The sequence below is a fragment of the Uloborus diversus genome, chromosome 9, assembly GCF_026930045.1.
Source record: "Uloborus diversus isolate 005 chromosome 9, Udiv.v.3.1, whole genome shotgun sequence".
NCBI classification, from domain to species: Eukaryota; Metazoa; Arthropoda; class Arachnida; order Araneae; family Uloboridae; genus Uloborus; species Uloborus diversus.
The window spans coordinates 7,785,438-7,802,874 of record NC_072739.1 but is presented as its reverse complement, the minus strand read 5'-3'; the positions used below and the strand labels follow the sequence as shown (position 1 = coordinate 7,802,874).

The 17,437-nt window shown below is 32.7% G+C and overlaps 1 protein-coding gene across 2 annotated transcripts in view; it reads left to right on the top strand.

Annotated features, from left to right (window-relative positions):
- LOC129230050 (neuron navigator 2-like) overlaps positions 1-12,509 on the top strand; it is a 223,189-nt gene extending 210,680 nt beyond the window's left edge. For both annotated transcript variants that reach the window (XM_054864435.1, XM_054864434.1), the window contains 6 exons: positions 591-695; positions 1,448-1,519; positions 2,869-3,065; positions 5,880-5,998; positions 8,757-8,945; positions 11,846-12,509. In XM_054864435.1, the coding sequence (XP_054720410.1) occupies positions 591-695; positions 1,448-1,519; positions 2,869-3,065; positions 5,880-5,998; positions 8,757-8,945; positions 11,846-11,989 (826 nt within the window). In that variant the 3' untranslated portion in view covers positions 11,990-12,509. The remainder of the gene's footprint in view (positions 1-590; positions 696-1,447; positions 1,520-2,868; positions 3,066-5,879; positions 5,999-8,756; positions 8,946-11,845) is intronic.
- Positions 12,510-17,437: the final 4,928 nt, after the last annotated feature.

Sequence of the window (17,437 nt, the reverse complement as noted above, 5' to 3'; positions counted from 1 at the left end):
TTTCTCAGCCCAAGGAGAGAGTTTTATAGTTTTGATCTATGTACAAGAAGTTCTTAAGTCTCTTAATCTGGAAGTTACTATGCCATACTGAAAAATAAAAGTTTCCTTGAAGTTAACTTAAATCGTAATTCATCAGTGCACTTTTCAATGTTAACTATTGATGCAAATTTTGAGTTAAATGTTTGACATTTATTAAAATGTTTAACCAACATATAGCCTTTTTTTTACTGTTGCACCACAAAACTTTTATTAATTGCTTAAAGCTATGTTTAAGTCGTAGGTTTTTATTTTATAAATCTGTAAAATTGTTCTCTGATTTCAAAAGCAAAATTATTAATGCACAGTTAGAAACAGTTTTTTTACAATCTGAAATGTGCTACAATAATCATTAAGTATATTTCTTTCATAATGCTATTGTTTAAGTCGTAGGTTTCTATTTTACAAATCTGTAAAATTGTTCTCGGATTTCGAAAGCAAAATTATTCATGCACAGTTGTAAACAGCTTTCACAATCTGAAATGTGCTATAATAATCATTAAGTATGTTTATTTCATAATGCTAAATATATCTTTATTTTTGCAACTTTCTAGAAATGCCTCTGACCTACCAACTGTGATAATTTTGGATAACCTACACCATGTGGGCTCTCTTGGAGAAGTTTTTAACGGATTTCTTAGTGCCAAATATCAAAAGTGGTGAGAAAATTTATTTGCATTGTTTTCTTTGACAAATCCAGTCTTTCTTTTTTATTACTCCAGTTTAAAATTCACTATTTCAATTTTAATCTAGTTTAAAATAAACTAGTTCTATTAGTTTTTAACCCATTTGTGACTGAATTGTGAAAAAGTAAATAAATAAAATGAAATAGATATATTACCAGTTAATGGATATAAAATGCCTAAATTATATGCAAAAAGAAAAATAAAGAAATGAATGAAGAGTTATCTTTTCTATTTTCTTTTTTTTTTTTTTACAAGCCTCTCTGGAGGTCCAATGTATTGTTATAAAATTTGTTCTATTACTTCAGTAGGTAAATCAACATTAAGAAAGGAAATAGTTCTAAAAAAAAACTTTGCTTCAAGAAAGATTTTAGATTAAGGTTTGATAACGTTATGAATTTAATAAAAATTCATATTTCAGTTGCAGTTTGTCCCAAAAATTTTAGAATTTGACAGATTAGTAATGAACATTCTTACTTTAATTGTAAAAAATGTAATAGTTTTTTTTTCTTTAAATATATTTCTTGTTTAAAAGATATTACAGCTGATGTAGTGGATTTTATTTTGTTGCAATCAATAATATTGATATTATTGATTAGAGTTTAGTTAAATATTACTACATTTTATAATTATCTCCTTTTAAGCATGTAAAGATTATGATTGAAATAATTGAATTTTAATTTTGAAATTTTTATTCATAATGAAATCTTTCTCCATATTTTTCTTAGCCCCTATATCATTGGCACAATGAACCAAGCTACATGCTCAACTACTAATCTCCAATTACATCATAACTTCAGGTGAGTTGTTTTTCTTGTATGTACCCATGTGGACAGGCAAGCAGTAATAAAAATAATGTAATGTTAAAATCATTAAAAAATTTTAGTATTTACTCAAATAGTTACTCACTAATTAGTATGATAGTGTTGTATCATTTTACATTAGGTTGGTTATTATTTGAACTTGTTTTTCTTAATTTTCAGTCCATTTTTGTCTAAAAACTATACTTGTTATAGTTAGTATCTCTATCCTTGCGTTCTTTTATAAATGAATGTCTAAAAAAAAACAATATTTAATTAGCCTTTTAAAAACTTAATTAGATAGTTTGGAAAATCAATGTCAAATAAGTAAATAGAGACTACACATAGTCTAAGTCTTGAAGTGAAAAAACTTGTTACTTTGAAATTAAACCTGTGTTTAAAACTAAAAGTATAAAAAATAACAATACACAAAGACAAAAGTTTTGACAGATACAGATTCAGGGGCCCCGCCAAGTTCATCTAGCAACTGCCTCCATCAAATTACTCTAAAGGCCTACAACCATATCAAGGTTGTAATTTTTAAGATGAGCTTGCTTTTTATTTGAATAGGCTCTTGTTTAAACTTCTGTGAGTATTCTGTCCATCAACATCTTTGATTTTGAACAAATGAATCTTGTCCTGTGTGATATTCCTTTCAAAACTATTGTTGAAGCAATCTTCAGCAATGGGGTTGTTTCCTTCCGTCAAAAGTACTACTTTTAGTTACTGAAATTAATAGAATAAGCCAAAAAGATAACATGGAGCGAGAAAAAACTTTCATTCTCCCAACGCTTAATTTTCATTAAGCGTTGGGAGAATGAAATGTCCTATTTAAAAAAAGAGAATAAAATGTCCTATTTTAAAAAATAAGGCGTGATCTTTATGACGTCACAAATAATGAACTTTGGTGCATCTGTGCACCGCATTTCCACGTTATGATAATCAAGAAGCGAATTAAATGTTGCGCTCTACGCTTGCTATCAAGCCTATCGTTGCCAACACATGTGAGTAAACAAGCGAATTAAATATTGTGCACTGTGAATGGCATTTCATCATTTGTTATCTTTGGCAGAAGCGTAAACAATGAAAATGTGCAGATTAAAGTAATTTTATTAAACTTTGTCAAGTTATTTTAAAAAAGGTCAGATCCTATGTTTTTAAGCATGCTCTTTCAGAAAAAAATACTTTTAAAATTTTGGAAACAACCGCATTATTGAGAAGACAAACTTTTAAACTCCTGGGAGGGATAATGATTATTCTCCAACAACTTTCTCGTACCATTATTCACTTGTACATTGATAAGATTAAACTGCCAGCTTGATGGTAATTTATTTTCCTTCTTCTTACAGATGGGTGCTGTGCGCCAACCACATGGAGCCAGTGAAGGGCTTCCTGGGCAGGTACCTGAAGCGAAAACTGGTGGAAGAAGAAGTGAGCTCCGGTGTCCGCAATGTGGAAATCGCCAAAGTCATCGACTGGATGCCCAAAGTGTGGCAGCATCTCAACAAATACCTGGAGACGCACAGTTCCTCAGACGTAACAATAGGTAAGTCTTCATCAGTTATCTGTTCTATGCATATGCTATGTTTCTGAACTTTTCGTTAGATTGCAAGAAAGAAAATATTGTTATTGTGTATTTATGTCGGAACTGATGTGATATACCCCACCCTTGGCGACTTTTTTCTGTTGGCGCCAAGAAAGCGTCGCCAAGAAAACGATGTATGACGACATATGTCATACATCGTTCTCAGCGATGCTTTTTTAGCGCCAACAGGAAAAAATCAGATAAGAAAACATGATCAAAGCACTTCAGAACACAATATATATAAAAACAACATAAAAGCACAACAAAAAATATCACGAATATATGCTTCAAAAATGTACAGGGCCGGGGTTTTTTGTAAACATATTAAAATACAATGAAATAAATTATTTTATTAATTACAAGTCGAAATGAATGCATTAATTTTTTTTTCATCATTTCTCCGGGATAGGAGCCCTCGGTCTCATAGTACTTTCGTAATGAGACCCCTGCCTCGGTCTCATTACGAAAGTACTATGAGACCGAGGGCTCGCCAGTTATCCCTCCGACTGTTAATATACATTACAGTCGGAGTATGGTCACAGTTATGTATATTTATATATATTATGCATATTCATGTGTATGTACACCCAAGGGTGGCTCCTTCCGTTCAGTGTACAATAATGACACAGTTTTAAGTGTGAAATATGCACCATTATTGTGCAGATTTATTAATAAAATTCAGCATTTTTAAGAGTACAACCGAAAGAACTTTCAATTGTTAACATAAAATTCAGTACCTAAAGGAGGCACGTTAATAGAATGTCTAAATAATTCGTGGCATCGATAAGAATTAACTTTTAGAACAAAATAACCGTACTATTTCTGTAAAATTAATTTACATACAGTAAAAATAAAGTTAAAAACTACAAGAACCCCTCGAGGATTTGTAAAAACAAAGAATTTTGGAAGTGAGAGGTTTTTTTTGAATTCTAAAATAAAGAACTTACCTTTTTATATGGTATAAATATTCACACTCAGTCTAAAACAATACATCATATGACAATGGCACGTTACAGATACACACCACGTTGGAGTTAACTTTTAATTAACCTTCAAGTTTGAAGAAACTGGCATTTTCTAATGTTTTTACTTCAAAACACAACTACTGAATCTAAACTAACACAAAATAAGCATTCCTGTAAGGTATATTGCACAAAACAACACGTATCTCTCCTGCGTAAAACCAAGTAAAGAACCCAAGTAAACAAGTTCGAACAAGTTTGCCTTTGCGTTGCCAACCACAGGTTAGTTTCACCAGGGATGCCATGCTTAAAAATTTATCGCCTCATTGGCGAGAAAAATATTTCAATTTTGTGCAAAAAATCGGATGTCGCCAAATGGGGGGGGGGGGGGGTATATCACATCTGTACCTTTATGTCTGAAGTATTTTAAGTACAGATTACCGCGATTACATTAAGCGCTGCTTAATGTGATCGTGGTTGATGTAATTATTCGCTTAATGTTATCAGAATGACAGAACACTTTGAAATTTACATATGTTAAAACCTAGGTGGCTGATGCACCAAAAAAGTGTGTGGTTAAAAGAAGTGTAGGGGTTAGGGGCATGGTCCCTGAAGCTGATTACATTTTTTTTTTGTAATATTGGAGCTATATTACTGGCTTTTAATATTACTGATTAAATAACTTCTAAGATGGTGGAACATGGCATCAAAAATCGGGATGGATGGCCACTGTAGACTTTAGAGTTCATTTACTTGGAATTTTTAGCTTTTATTTTTGTGAAATGAATCAATCCTCTCTGAAAAAAAAAATCATTTTTCAATCAATCATTATTTTTTAACTCTGAAAAGTGAGTGGGTGGGTACTTTAGGTACTTTTAGCTTCCAGGGGTTACTGGGACTTCCAAGGAACCCCTTTTTCAATTCAAATAGTGAGCTTTTGGATGTAAAGACATTCGTTAAATGCTTTTTACAAGATATTGTTACATCCACTCACTATTTTGAATTCAAAAAGGGGGTTCTTTGAAACCCCAAAATATGTCTTTAGTAATCTGCATATTTGTGCAACAAAACATTGGTTATTTCCTGTTACTATTTGTTGCGTCTGTTGGATTTGTAATAAATGTGCGTTTACCCCTCCCCAGTGTCAAATTTGGCTAAAGCTTGACCACAAAAAGAAGGCGGATGACCTTGAAGCGAAACATCATTTGTAATGGATGGAATCTGACAGAAAGCACTGAATAATAAAAAGCATGGTCTTGCTAATCCTATCTATTCCAAAATAATAACAAACAACCTATTACAAATGATGTTTTTGCTTCAAGGTCGTCCGCCTTTTTGTGGTCAAGCTATACTAATTTAGATTTTCAAAAGTTGGCAGCTCTGCATGTAGCAATTGTGTAGAAAGAATCTTAGAACAATTTGGTAAACATTTGAAATAACAAGTAAGAAAAATTCTTCCAAAAATGCTTTATGGATTCACCGTCAGGTGCTATGGACACTTGATCGCAACATTTTGAATATTACTGAAAATGAATTTGCACTTTTTTTTTTGCCAATCCGTTTGTATTTGACAGATGTTTATCTATTGAAGGGGGGATTATATATGTGTGTATGTAGAAGCAAATGAACATGATCGAAAATACAATGATTACTTATGGTTTACCACAGATTACAACTCTTAACAGTGTATTTGTGCTGGCGGGAGAGTTAATGTTATTTTTTATTATTGCATGATCTGTATGTGTTTATTAACCCGTGTAAACAGTATGCACAAAAATTTTCTCTCATTTGAAAAAAATGTTATTCATTTCAGGTCCAAGATTGTTCTTGTCATGTCCGGTTGACTTATCGAGTTCTCAGGTCTGGTTCACTGATCTTTGGAATTACAGCGTCATCCCTTATGTACTTGAAGCTGTGCGAGAAGGACTGCAGGTAAATATTGTTAAATGTCTTAATCTTATGCTTGTTACAAAAGGAAGTTTGTTCACATTTATGTATGTGCGTTTGTCTACAAACAAAACTCAATAAACTGAACATCATGTAGTTTGGCACACAGGCAGTCTGAAAACATGCACCTTGAGTTTTTTGGTCTAAAAAATGTTTAATTTACAAAGACATTCTAGTGCCTATTATTTTATTTCTTCCACCATCTTGCACAGAATATATAGCGAACAACTCAAATATATAAACAAAGCTATTGTAGCGATGTTACCTATGAAAGATAACATTCAATTAAAGCTGTAATTTATACGGGTACCCACCGCCTTAAGGGCACCCCTTCAATATTGCAGAGACCCTCCCCCCCCCCCTAAAAATTTCAATGACGCAGACTGCGCCATGAAAGGTGGGCACCCCTGATTTATATTTTAAGAATGAAATATAAGTAAGATATGTGATCCAGTTTTGCATTAATCTCAGCAGTTAGCCCTAAATGAGCAAGTTATACAGGATTGAACGGTAGAAATTATCGGTGGAGAATTTCTACAGGATGAATTTGACCTAGTTTGCCAAATGAAGGAGGATAATAGAGGAGTCCAAGTGGAGCATAGAATCACTTCATTATCTTGTACAATCACTTTCTGTAACTGAGTTATGGCAGGTAGAAGGAATTTTGTTCTTTTTCTATTCCAATTTTAAGAACATTTTACCAAGCAAATTATCATAATGTAAACGAGCAAACTACCACATGCCACCATAGGCGAGCAAATGAACATATCAAATTGGCGAGAAATTCATCATCCATTATTTGTAAATATATACAGACAAACCAAATGACCTTTTAATTTCCTATACTACGGGCAAAGCTATGCGGATACCACTAGTACACTAAAAAAGGAAAATCTAAATTTTTTGCTAGTCTGCCTCCAGGGTTGGCAAGTTTCTGCCGAGGCAGTTAAAACCACTGGTAGAAACCGGTTAAAACCGGCAGGGCAAAAACCACTTTCTGCCACATTTGCGGCAGAAACTGGCAAAAACTCACAAAATGACAAAAAAAAAAAAAAAAAACTGACATACAATAGAAAATGCACGGAAAAACATAATTAGTTCTTAACCCCAAAGTACACTTTAATTACAATATCTTCACAGTTAAAACTAAAATGTGACATTGTTTTAACCCTGCAGTTGCCTCTTAGAAAAGGTGTTTTCTAAACTCTAAGCAGTTTCTCAATTTAATAAGCACAAACAAGAAATTTTAGAATATTCTTGCTACAGAAGAGCTAGTAGGCAGTGCATCAAGGAACAAGCAATGTTTGTGAAACTTTCATCTATTGTAAATTTTTCTAACCTGGTCCACCATGTAGTAACTGGGGTAATGTTAAAAATTTGACTGGAAAAATAAGTTTTGAGAAGTAGGGCCAATTTATTTTATAAAGCTGTGACATAGCGACAAAATCTATGTTAATATTGGCAAGTAAAATTCTGGCACTTTCTTGAAGCACACAATAATTTCAATCACAAGCAGTTTAGATGAAGCATATAAGCAAGCAAATTACAATCAGTGATGCCTGTTTAATTCTGTATGTCACTCCTATTTCCTTAGAACCCGCATTATTTGTCGTCCTTTGTTATATTAATGCAAATTTTTCGAGCATCTGCAATTGAAAAGTTCCTTTTCTGAACTAAATCAAGGGCACTAGCATAGGATTTTATTTTTTTAAATGATGAAATGAAGTTTTATATTTTAGTTAACTTAAACAAATATCATTTAATAATTACTTTAGTTATTAAAGAGACTAATAAGTTTTTGCCAGTTTCTGCCGGCAGAAAGCCAACCCTGTCTGCCTCTGAGGTACAAAATTGCTCTTCTAATAGAATGGAATCAGAAAACTTTCATCTCTCGTATAGAGTCATTCCATTTCAAATCAGGCAGGCAGGTATGAAAAGTGTCATATGACCATCACCGATTTTTTTGAAAAAAATACAGTAGTTACAACTAAGGTACATATGAACTATCCCAAAAGGATTTTGCAAGAAAAAAATTTTTTCTTCAGTTACAGCCTATTAAAATTCTGCACAAAATCCGCCATTTTGGAAAAAACCGGCAAAACACTCCATTTGAAATGGACACTATTTCAAAAGTATTTAACCTATTCGAATAATTCTTTTTTCTAAAAATAAATAAGGACCCATATATCCTCTAGACATCGTTTTTGAAAGTTTAGTTAGGGTTTTTGATAATGAAAAAAATTCATTTTTGCCGCCAAAAAACTGCATTTTTACCAATTTTATGATTTTTTTTCTCCAGGAAAAAAAAGTTTTTTTTACTAAACGGAGATGGCAGTCTAAAGCCCTTATATGATAGTTTCATAACATATTTTATTAGAATCCTTGAGTGCATACAGCCTCGTAAATAAAATTTAAAATTTTGAAAATTTTCAAAAATTAGCGATTTTTGAAGTGATTTTACTCAAAAAACCCATTTTTTAAAAATCTAAAAATTGGCTCATTTGTACCCCATATAATGCTTAACTAGTGGATAGACACCGCATCGGGTATTTTTTCCCATAAAATGTTTTATGATTTTTTGAAAGTGACCTTATCGCCCATGGCATGCATGTAAAATAAAAATGTGATGGTCATGTGACAGACCCTGCCTGATCTGAAATGGAATGGCTCTATAGTTTTCCATTTCTTTTGGTATAATTTTCCTAATCTTCTAAGCCATAATGTATATTGTTTTCTCTTCCAGCTGTATGGTCGACGTGCTCCCTGGGAAGATCCCGCAGAGTGGCCGTATGAGTCCTACCCTTGGCCCGGTGGAGAGCCTCAACTGTTGAGGCTGAGGCCGGAAGACGTGGGCTACGAAGGTCACCCCGGCCCATCTGCGGGCTCCAAGAATCACCACGGAAACAATCCCAACAACGAGGCGGACCCTCTGGTGAGCAAAATCTTATTTCGTCTCTCACACCAATGTTAGGGAGCTAAACTGACATGGAAAGACCAATGTCTGAAGAAATGAGTTTTTGAGATACTTGAAGAAACATGTTTTGGATTCCCCACTAACAGTATGGACATTTTGGAGTTTTACGCTTTATTTTTGGTGGAAACCAAATAATTGAACTTGTATAATAAAGCTAAAGTATAATACAGTAGTATCTCCTTTAAGGGACACCTCTGAATAAGGGACACCTCTATTTAAGGGACAATTTTTCAGGTCCCAGTCCCTTTCAATAGGGACCTCCATGTATTTGCCTCTCATTAAGGGACAGTCACAGAGAAGAATTCGAAAAATAATTATGCATAATTTCATTAGAATCATCCAGTATATTGGGATTTAAGATCCTTTTTTGCTCAAAAATTAACAAAAAAAAAAAAGTTTGTCTTGACATTAACATGCAAAAAAGACAAATAAGTATCCTAAAATCCTTGCTGAGACCTAACATTCATGCTTTACTTCCTCATTCATAAATTTTTCTTATAGGCTCACTCCGAAGATATTAGGCACCCATGGCAAGTTTTGTATGGAAAACTTGAAATGTGATTACACTGTTGCTGCATTGTAAATTAAATGACATTCAACAAATCAATGTAATACATTAGTTCAATATTATAATTAATGAAAATTGTTTTTCCTGTTTGAATAGTTCTAAATTTTATTAAGTATACATAGATGAAACGTTTTCAATAATTAATCTTAAATGTTATTAATTTGCGTTTATTATGAAACTATACTGACTTTGCATTGCATGCATAAATCTATCTACCTCCGAAGAAGGGACACCTCTATTTAAGGGACAAATTGTCCGGTCCCCTGAGTGTCCCTTATAGAGAGGTTCCACTGTAGATGTAAAAAAAAGTTTGCAGATACTGCCCTTTACCCTACCCAGTAAGCTCTTGGATTTCTGTCTGAAATAAATTTGCTGATTGTGTCGTTCTTGGTCAGGCTGGTAGTCTAGTAACCATATACATCAGACTTAGCGTCAAATCCCGTAGTTCTGATTTTTTTGCCAAGTTGTTTATATCAAATATTATTCCAATAAATGTTTGACTTTTAGCGCCAAATGCAACCTTTTCACAAATCGAAGAAACCGTGAAATTTTAGACTTTACCCCTGTAGTTTCTTTTCTAATTTTAACCCTCTAAACGACTAGTTTTTCAAAAATGCCTTTTCTGAACGTTTTTAACTTGAACTTGATTTGTTACAATAAGATTCTAACACTGTCTCTTTAGACAAAATAGTTAGAGATAAAGCCTTAAAAAAAAAAAAAATTTCTTCAAAACTCGCAATTTTTTGTATGGCTTTATCTTGGAAACAATTGGGTCTAAAGAGACAGTTATAGATTCATATTGTAACAAATTTAATCTACATTAAAAACGTTCAGAATAGACATTTTTGAAAAACTAGTCATTTAGGGTTAAAATCAGAAAAAATTACATTTCGGTTATAAATTTCATGGTACTTTCGACTAGGTTGCGTTTGGCGCTTGAGGTCAAAAACTTGGATTATATCATAAAAAACTCAACAAAAGATCAGAACCAGATCTGACGCAAGGTCAGGCAATAAGGTTACTTGGACTATGAGTCCTCTTTAGAGATCCTAAATACAGAGAGATTGGACAACTTATGAATGGTGACCATCTTATGTCCAAAGATGCCGACTCCCCGTAGACCGCAATGTATCTTCTGCCTCAAATATCACTGTACATAGTATCGAAAAAATTAGAAGCAAGTTATGATATTATGAAATGAAATGAGCAGATCACGAATATGTTTGTTTTCTATCTTTATGGAAAAAAAATTCTTTGTAAGCGCTATGAGAATTAAGACATAAAATGGAGGGAGCAAAGACTTTCATTCATGAAACCCAGACTTCAAGTCACGTGACAGATTTTAAGCAAAGCGTTGCAAGAAATCTGGTTTCTTTCGCTTGTTTCACGCAAAACGAGCCAACAATTTGTTGTCGAGTCACGTGACTTGGGGGGTCCTTTTTGGTCAGCTTTTGCTAAGGCAAAGATTAGACCTGCTCCCTCCATTTTAATTCCCTCTCTAAGGCCATGACGATACGAAACGATTGCCAGACTTTGCGCTCACTCCATTTTGTTGTATAATATATTCAGACATAATTGGTCTTGCCAATTAAATAACCCTCTATTGTCATCATAAATATATACGTATCAATTTTCTCATTGTTTGTCTCACTGTCCGGTAGATGGCGCCATGAGTAGACATCAACTGTGTTTTTTCTGTGGGATATAAGAAGTAAGATCACAGAGGGTTTGTGTGGTATTTGGTGTGTGGCTATTTTGTAACATGGTGCTTTCTTTTCCTCATGTCCGAATGGGTGTATTATATAGAATATTCACCTTACAGGTATGAAGTTAAATGTTCATCCATCCTGTTTTGCAACGTACATTGTAATTTCTTTAACTTACCAACTATTTTAGACTTTTAAATAAAAGCTATTTATAGCAGAAGTATCTTTCCTTGTAATGTGTAATATTCACTCTGCTTAGTGTTAGACAGTATTAGAATATGTCAGATATCTTCGCTAATGGCGTTTGATATTCTGTACATAACACATTTAATAAAAATACGAAGAGAAAAAGAAAACAGTCTGTTCTTAAAAGATTTCATGTCCTATATTCCATGGGAAAGCTAGAAATTCACACAGCGCAGCATTTCAAGCTGAGAATACTTAGACTAAACATGGTGGATAAGCTGTTTAGAGCAGCACAGTGTTCTCCAATCTCGCCGTATATAGGATCTTTTGTCCTCTTGAGTGAAAATCACACCAACACGTCTTGCATTCAAAGTTAACATAATGTTTTTCATCCACAGTTGAACATGTTAATGAGACTGCAGGAAGCCGCCAGCTATTCCAGTCCGCACAGTAATGACAGCGATTCCACGAGCCTGGACAGCCATGGAAGCGGACTCCATTCTGACGATATCCTGGGTTCGGGCCTGGAATCGACGCTCTGAACTGCAAAAGATCTCAACCCTTTCTAAGTCACGAGGTGCATCCTTATCTGTCACATTGATGGGCAAGTTAACAATGGATTGAATTTTACAATGAAAAACTGAACGCCAGTTGCTGTCCTGCAAGAAAGAAGGTAGCCTTCGAGATTCAAAACATTTCGTGTCCTATCGATACTGTGCCGATTCTTTTTAAATAAAAGGGCTTAAATGACGATATCCAGAACAAATTTCTCACTAATTCCACAAAAATCCATTTTAGCAAAATCCAGTTAGTTTCTTTTTAGTATCAAGGATCTGGCCTGAGGAAATTTGAGTCCCTTAAAGGACCCTTTATAAAATTCCAACAAGTTTAAATTGATCCTTTACAAAATTTTAATTGACCTTATCAATCTTCAAAAACTTTTCATTGATAAAGAAGAGCGCAAATTAAAACTCTAATCCATATTTATTTTTTGGTTTACATTTTGTAATTTCAACAAAATTTGATTTTTAATTTTTTTTTTTTAAATTCACAATAGGGTCCTATTAAAAATTCTGGACAGACCCTTGAAAATTTATTAATTATGCACAGGATTTATAACCTGGATAATAATTCTTAAGAGAGAGTTTATTCCCAGATTTGAGTATGCGGGTAACTCGGCATCATAAGGCATAAGCTGCTGTATGAATTTAATCATTAAACTAAGGATTACTTATGTACTTTGTACATAGCTTATGATAATTATTTAACATTCCATACAAGGTTAGGATAATTTAAACTCCACACCTTCTATAGAGTTAGAGATTCAACTCGAGAAAAATTTGTAATCACTATAAAAAATGGATCTCGAAGTGCTTCTTCTAATTGGCTGTCAACTGGATTTGTGTTTAACAGTCTGTTAAAGTGTATATTACATCTGTGTGATAAATCGCCATATTCTTCATCTGACAGAATTATCTTTGCAACCATTCTGTTTTTAGACTTTTAACATTGAATCGAGATTAGGTCCAAAGACCTGTGTCGGAAATACATTTTGTGTTTTTGTTACTGTTGTTAATTTATGAAAGAATTTACATTCGATTTTTTGCTCGAGATACGATCGAATAAATCAAAACGGGAAAAAATGTTTGCTTTAATGTGTTAGTTAAAGCAATTCATTATTTATTGTTTCACTTAATGAATGATACTTTTTGTTTAGTGTTCAAATACATGATATGATATAAAATTAAAATATAATGTAAATCAGTTAAAATCTATTATCTTATATATTGTTCCGAAATTTATTAAAGTATATGTTGATCATAAACATACCAATCGACCACGTTTTTAATCAAAAAGAAACTTATGAGCATATAGTAAAAAAAATTGACATAGCCAACTAAAACTTTTAAAAACTTGATTGAGTTGAAATAGCTCTAAGTATGGGTAATTTGCTTTTTATATGGTTAAGATTTTACTTTGTAAGTTTGATAAAAAAAAAACTAAATTCTCTTCTTTCAGTTTGAAATGTGCATTAGGCATCAATACAATTTTTTACCATAGAGAATATCAAGTAACATTTAATGCATAATTAAATGTTTTATAAAAACTAATTCTCATTAACATATCATAAAAATTCATATAACCTATGAAAAGTTTGGAATACTCGCTTCCGTAACTGTTCTTTTATTGTACTATTTTGTATCATATACTTTGAAACATGGTTTCATGTAAGTACAAAACTTTAAATTCAGTTTAAAGTATTTTTCTACAGTTTTTTTAATCATAAATTTTTGTTACTATTTGAAGAAAAAATGTAATATAAGCAAACCTTAATTTTGTATGGAAAGCAAATCTGCATTCTTCGTACGCGCTTTGTTAAAGTTTTAAAGGCTTGTCTATTACTATAATTTGGTTATTTCGAATATAACAACGTTGTAATGGAGCACTGTTTTTCACATTACCAGCAGTTTTCCAAGTACACAAAATATCTGCTAGTCTTAACAAGTTTAATCTTAAACTATTATTAATTTTTTCAGTCAGGGCTCACCGGTTTTGAAACAAATGTCAGGGATGAAATTTGGCTAATCCAGAGTTCATTGCTTTTAATCAACAAATCCTGAAATTCTTGACTATAATTTGTTAAGGGAACATGTAATAACTATTCAAGATTCAATTTGATATCCTTTTTATGATTAAGTAGTGGTGTGCACAGAAATTTTTCTGCCTGCCACAAATAACTTTTACATCAATTGCTAAATATATTGAAAATTAATGAAAAATAAAGAATTACCATTATCTGTGGCATCATGCAATATTTAATGACTGTTTCAGATAGACTATATTTAGTTTGTAAAATACTTTGTAATATTTTAAAAAGCAAAAACACATACAGCTGTAAAGCATGACAAACTAATAACCTCCTTTAACATCCGATATGAGGGGGTGTCCACCTGGGGGGGAGGGGTTGAGGGGTATTTTTTTCATTTTTAGGGGGCTCTTGCTTTTTGGGGGGTATTTAGTTTTCATCTTAGGGGTGGGGAACCCCTGCTGATATATTATCCATGTGTGAAAGATATAAGCCGGAATTTACAAGTAAATTAACGTTAGCATTATTATTCAAAATCAAAACAGTGCTCCACTAAAACTTGCTTCAAAATGAGACAATGCTTTTGTTAACCTCTGCTGCATCAAAACAGTCTAATATATATACGAAATACCACCGTGCTAACAATACTCTTCTATGTGCTATTTTGCAGCGTGTCTTCTGCAAAACACAATGCTTATGTGGGATAATTTGTTTTATCCTCTGAACATGAAGCATTTTCAGTTTTTGTAACCTCTTGCTTGCGATGATCTCTTTTTGCATTGTTTTGTAATCATTTTTTTAGAAATGTCGTGTTTTCATACATTTTTATAACGTTTTGTATGTGGCCTTTATAAAATCATCACTCTTTGTGAGAACAGTGAAGGGAAAGATCTTGGGGGAAGGAACAATGCCTTGCTATGTGTTTCATATCATGTGTTGCGTCATATAGATTAGGTTTTATTTTTTAAAACTTAGATTATAATATCAGTTCAGAGCAATAAGTTTGGATTGATTGAGCATTTCTATTCTAAAATGACAGTTCTGAGGAATTTCTTTTGCAGACTTTTTTTTCTAAAACATAACGGTCCCATTTTTTGAATATCAGTTTTAAATTATGTTGGTTCACCTCTTTAACTAGTCCTATGTGTGGTGTGTATTGAAAAGTATTCCTCAAATCAACTGAATAACAAAAACATACCTACTTCACTTTGCAGGAATTTCCTATTAGTATCTATGGTGGAAGGAAAAATATTTTGACAAATAGTCAATTGATCCTTTCAACCATTTAAATGTCCTAATGCTTAGTTAATTCTTTTGTATTAATCCTCATATGCATAATAGCCAATGATCGGGTAAACGGCAAGTTTCAACAATGAAACTCACACCAAGGCGTGATAATTCATAATCTGTGTTGGTAATATTTAACATGCAGGGAAAGGCTTTATGGTGACAAGGGCGAACTTGATCTGGCAACTTAACTATTTTACTGGTAAGACTCATTTCAGGGGAATGAAGAAACTAAAAAGTGGTTAACTATGAACGCTACCTACTGGAGTTAGGGTTTTAAACTTCAGCGATCAAAGTATCACCAAACAGGCAATGGCTTCGTTCAAATGTAGAAACAATTTTCACCTGTAATACCATGACAGGCGATTTTCTAGTAATGTAAGATTCACCAATAGTCATTTTATTTTTAAGGTAAGCATGTTTCAATTATCAAAAGTATTTTTACTCTGTCATCAATATGGCCTTTATGTGCATTGCTATTGTTAAAGCCATCTCTACTAATAACAAAGCTAAAAGTCTGTCTGGATTTCTGTGATGCGCTTAGGCAATTCGGCCGATTTTCATGAAATTTGGCACAGAATTAGTTTGTATCATGGAGGTGTGCACCTCGAAGGGATTTTCCAAAAATTCAATTTTGTTATTCAATTGCAATTTTAAGAAATTATCACAACGTGGATGAGTAACTTACCAAATTATCATCACGTGGAACCGTAACAAGGGTGTGCAAATTGGCGAGAAATTCATCGTTCATTAATTGTAAATATACAGGTGAACCAAATGACCTTTTAATTTTCTACTACGGGCAGAGCCGTGCGGGTACCGCTAGTCTTCTATAAAACACTATCAATGCCATGACCTTTTATGCACAAGAGTTTTCCAAATGTTTATATCTTCGAATGTCTTCATTCATTTTGTTAAACCACTAACATTAACAAATCCCCTAAAGTATTCAATGCCTCAAACTTTTCTTTCACCCAAGAAACCAACATAGACATGTATAAATGCGTAATTCATCAATGATATACAACTGATTTAAAATTTCTATTTTTACTGTCACTTTAAATTAAAGATGCTCAATATAAGTCCGCTGCAGTTTCACCACTATTAATCATGGTCGAATGTATAAAGTGCTTTTTATCTTGCCTTTAACTTTTCCTCACGGAACTGTATCGATTACACATTTTAGATCGAAGAAATGGACGAGATTTAGGGTTCTAAAATTAAGAAATCAAATTGTGTCAAAAATGTATTAGTCTAAAAATGAATACTCATTTATTTAATCGTTAGTTATACAACAAGTTCATGCTAGAACCAAAGACTTGAAATTGTTATGCTAAATGTATATATGTTGGTTTACATTACAAAGAAAAAAAATCATGACTATATGTGAGATCTCTTATTGCATTTGATTTTAGTTATGCAGAAATTTGAACATTATGTCAGCTTTGTTTTGCAGTCCTGTAAAAATGTGTAAATAAAAAGTAATTTTTATCTGATTTTTACTTTGTTAACATCCTCTGTTCTTTATTGACACACAACACTAAAATTATTTTTTAAAAGTTTTTTTTTTAACATTTAGTTCATTTTTTCTATCCTAGTTCAATAAATAGTTTCCTTAATGAAATTTGAGATAATTTTTGAGTAGAGCTTGTACGAAAGACGTTTTTGGCCACTATCATTTAAATCTAGCATGGGCAATTCCACAGGTAACCGACTTGACATTTTTGAAGCAAAATACATATTTTGTAATATTCAACGCAAAATATATGTTGTGCAAACGATCTTTTGCCCTGCAATGTTGTGTTTTTTAAGCTGAATTTAAGGGCACAAAATAATTCCCGAAATACATTTTGGATGATTTTAAAATATTTATTAACATAACTGACTTACATTTAAAAACAAGTATATCAGTCAGTTACCATGCTTTTAACATTTTTTTTTTCAAATCGTCCAAAATGTAATTATAATTTAACTACACAATTGAACTCAGCTTAAAAAATATAACATTCCACGGGAAAAGATTGTTCTTACAATCAGTCGGTTACCTGTGGAATTGTCCATGTACAAAACTACTTTTTCGTTCAAAACTAAAAGAAAGAAACAGTAAAACAATACA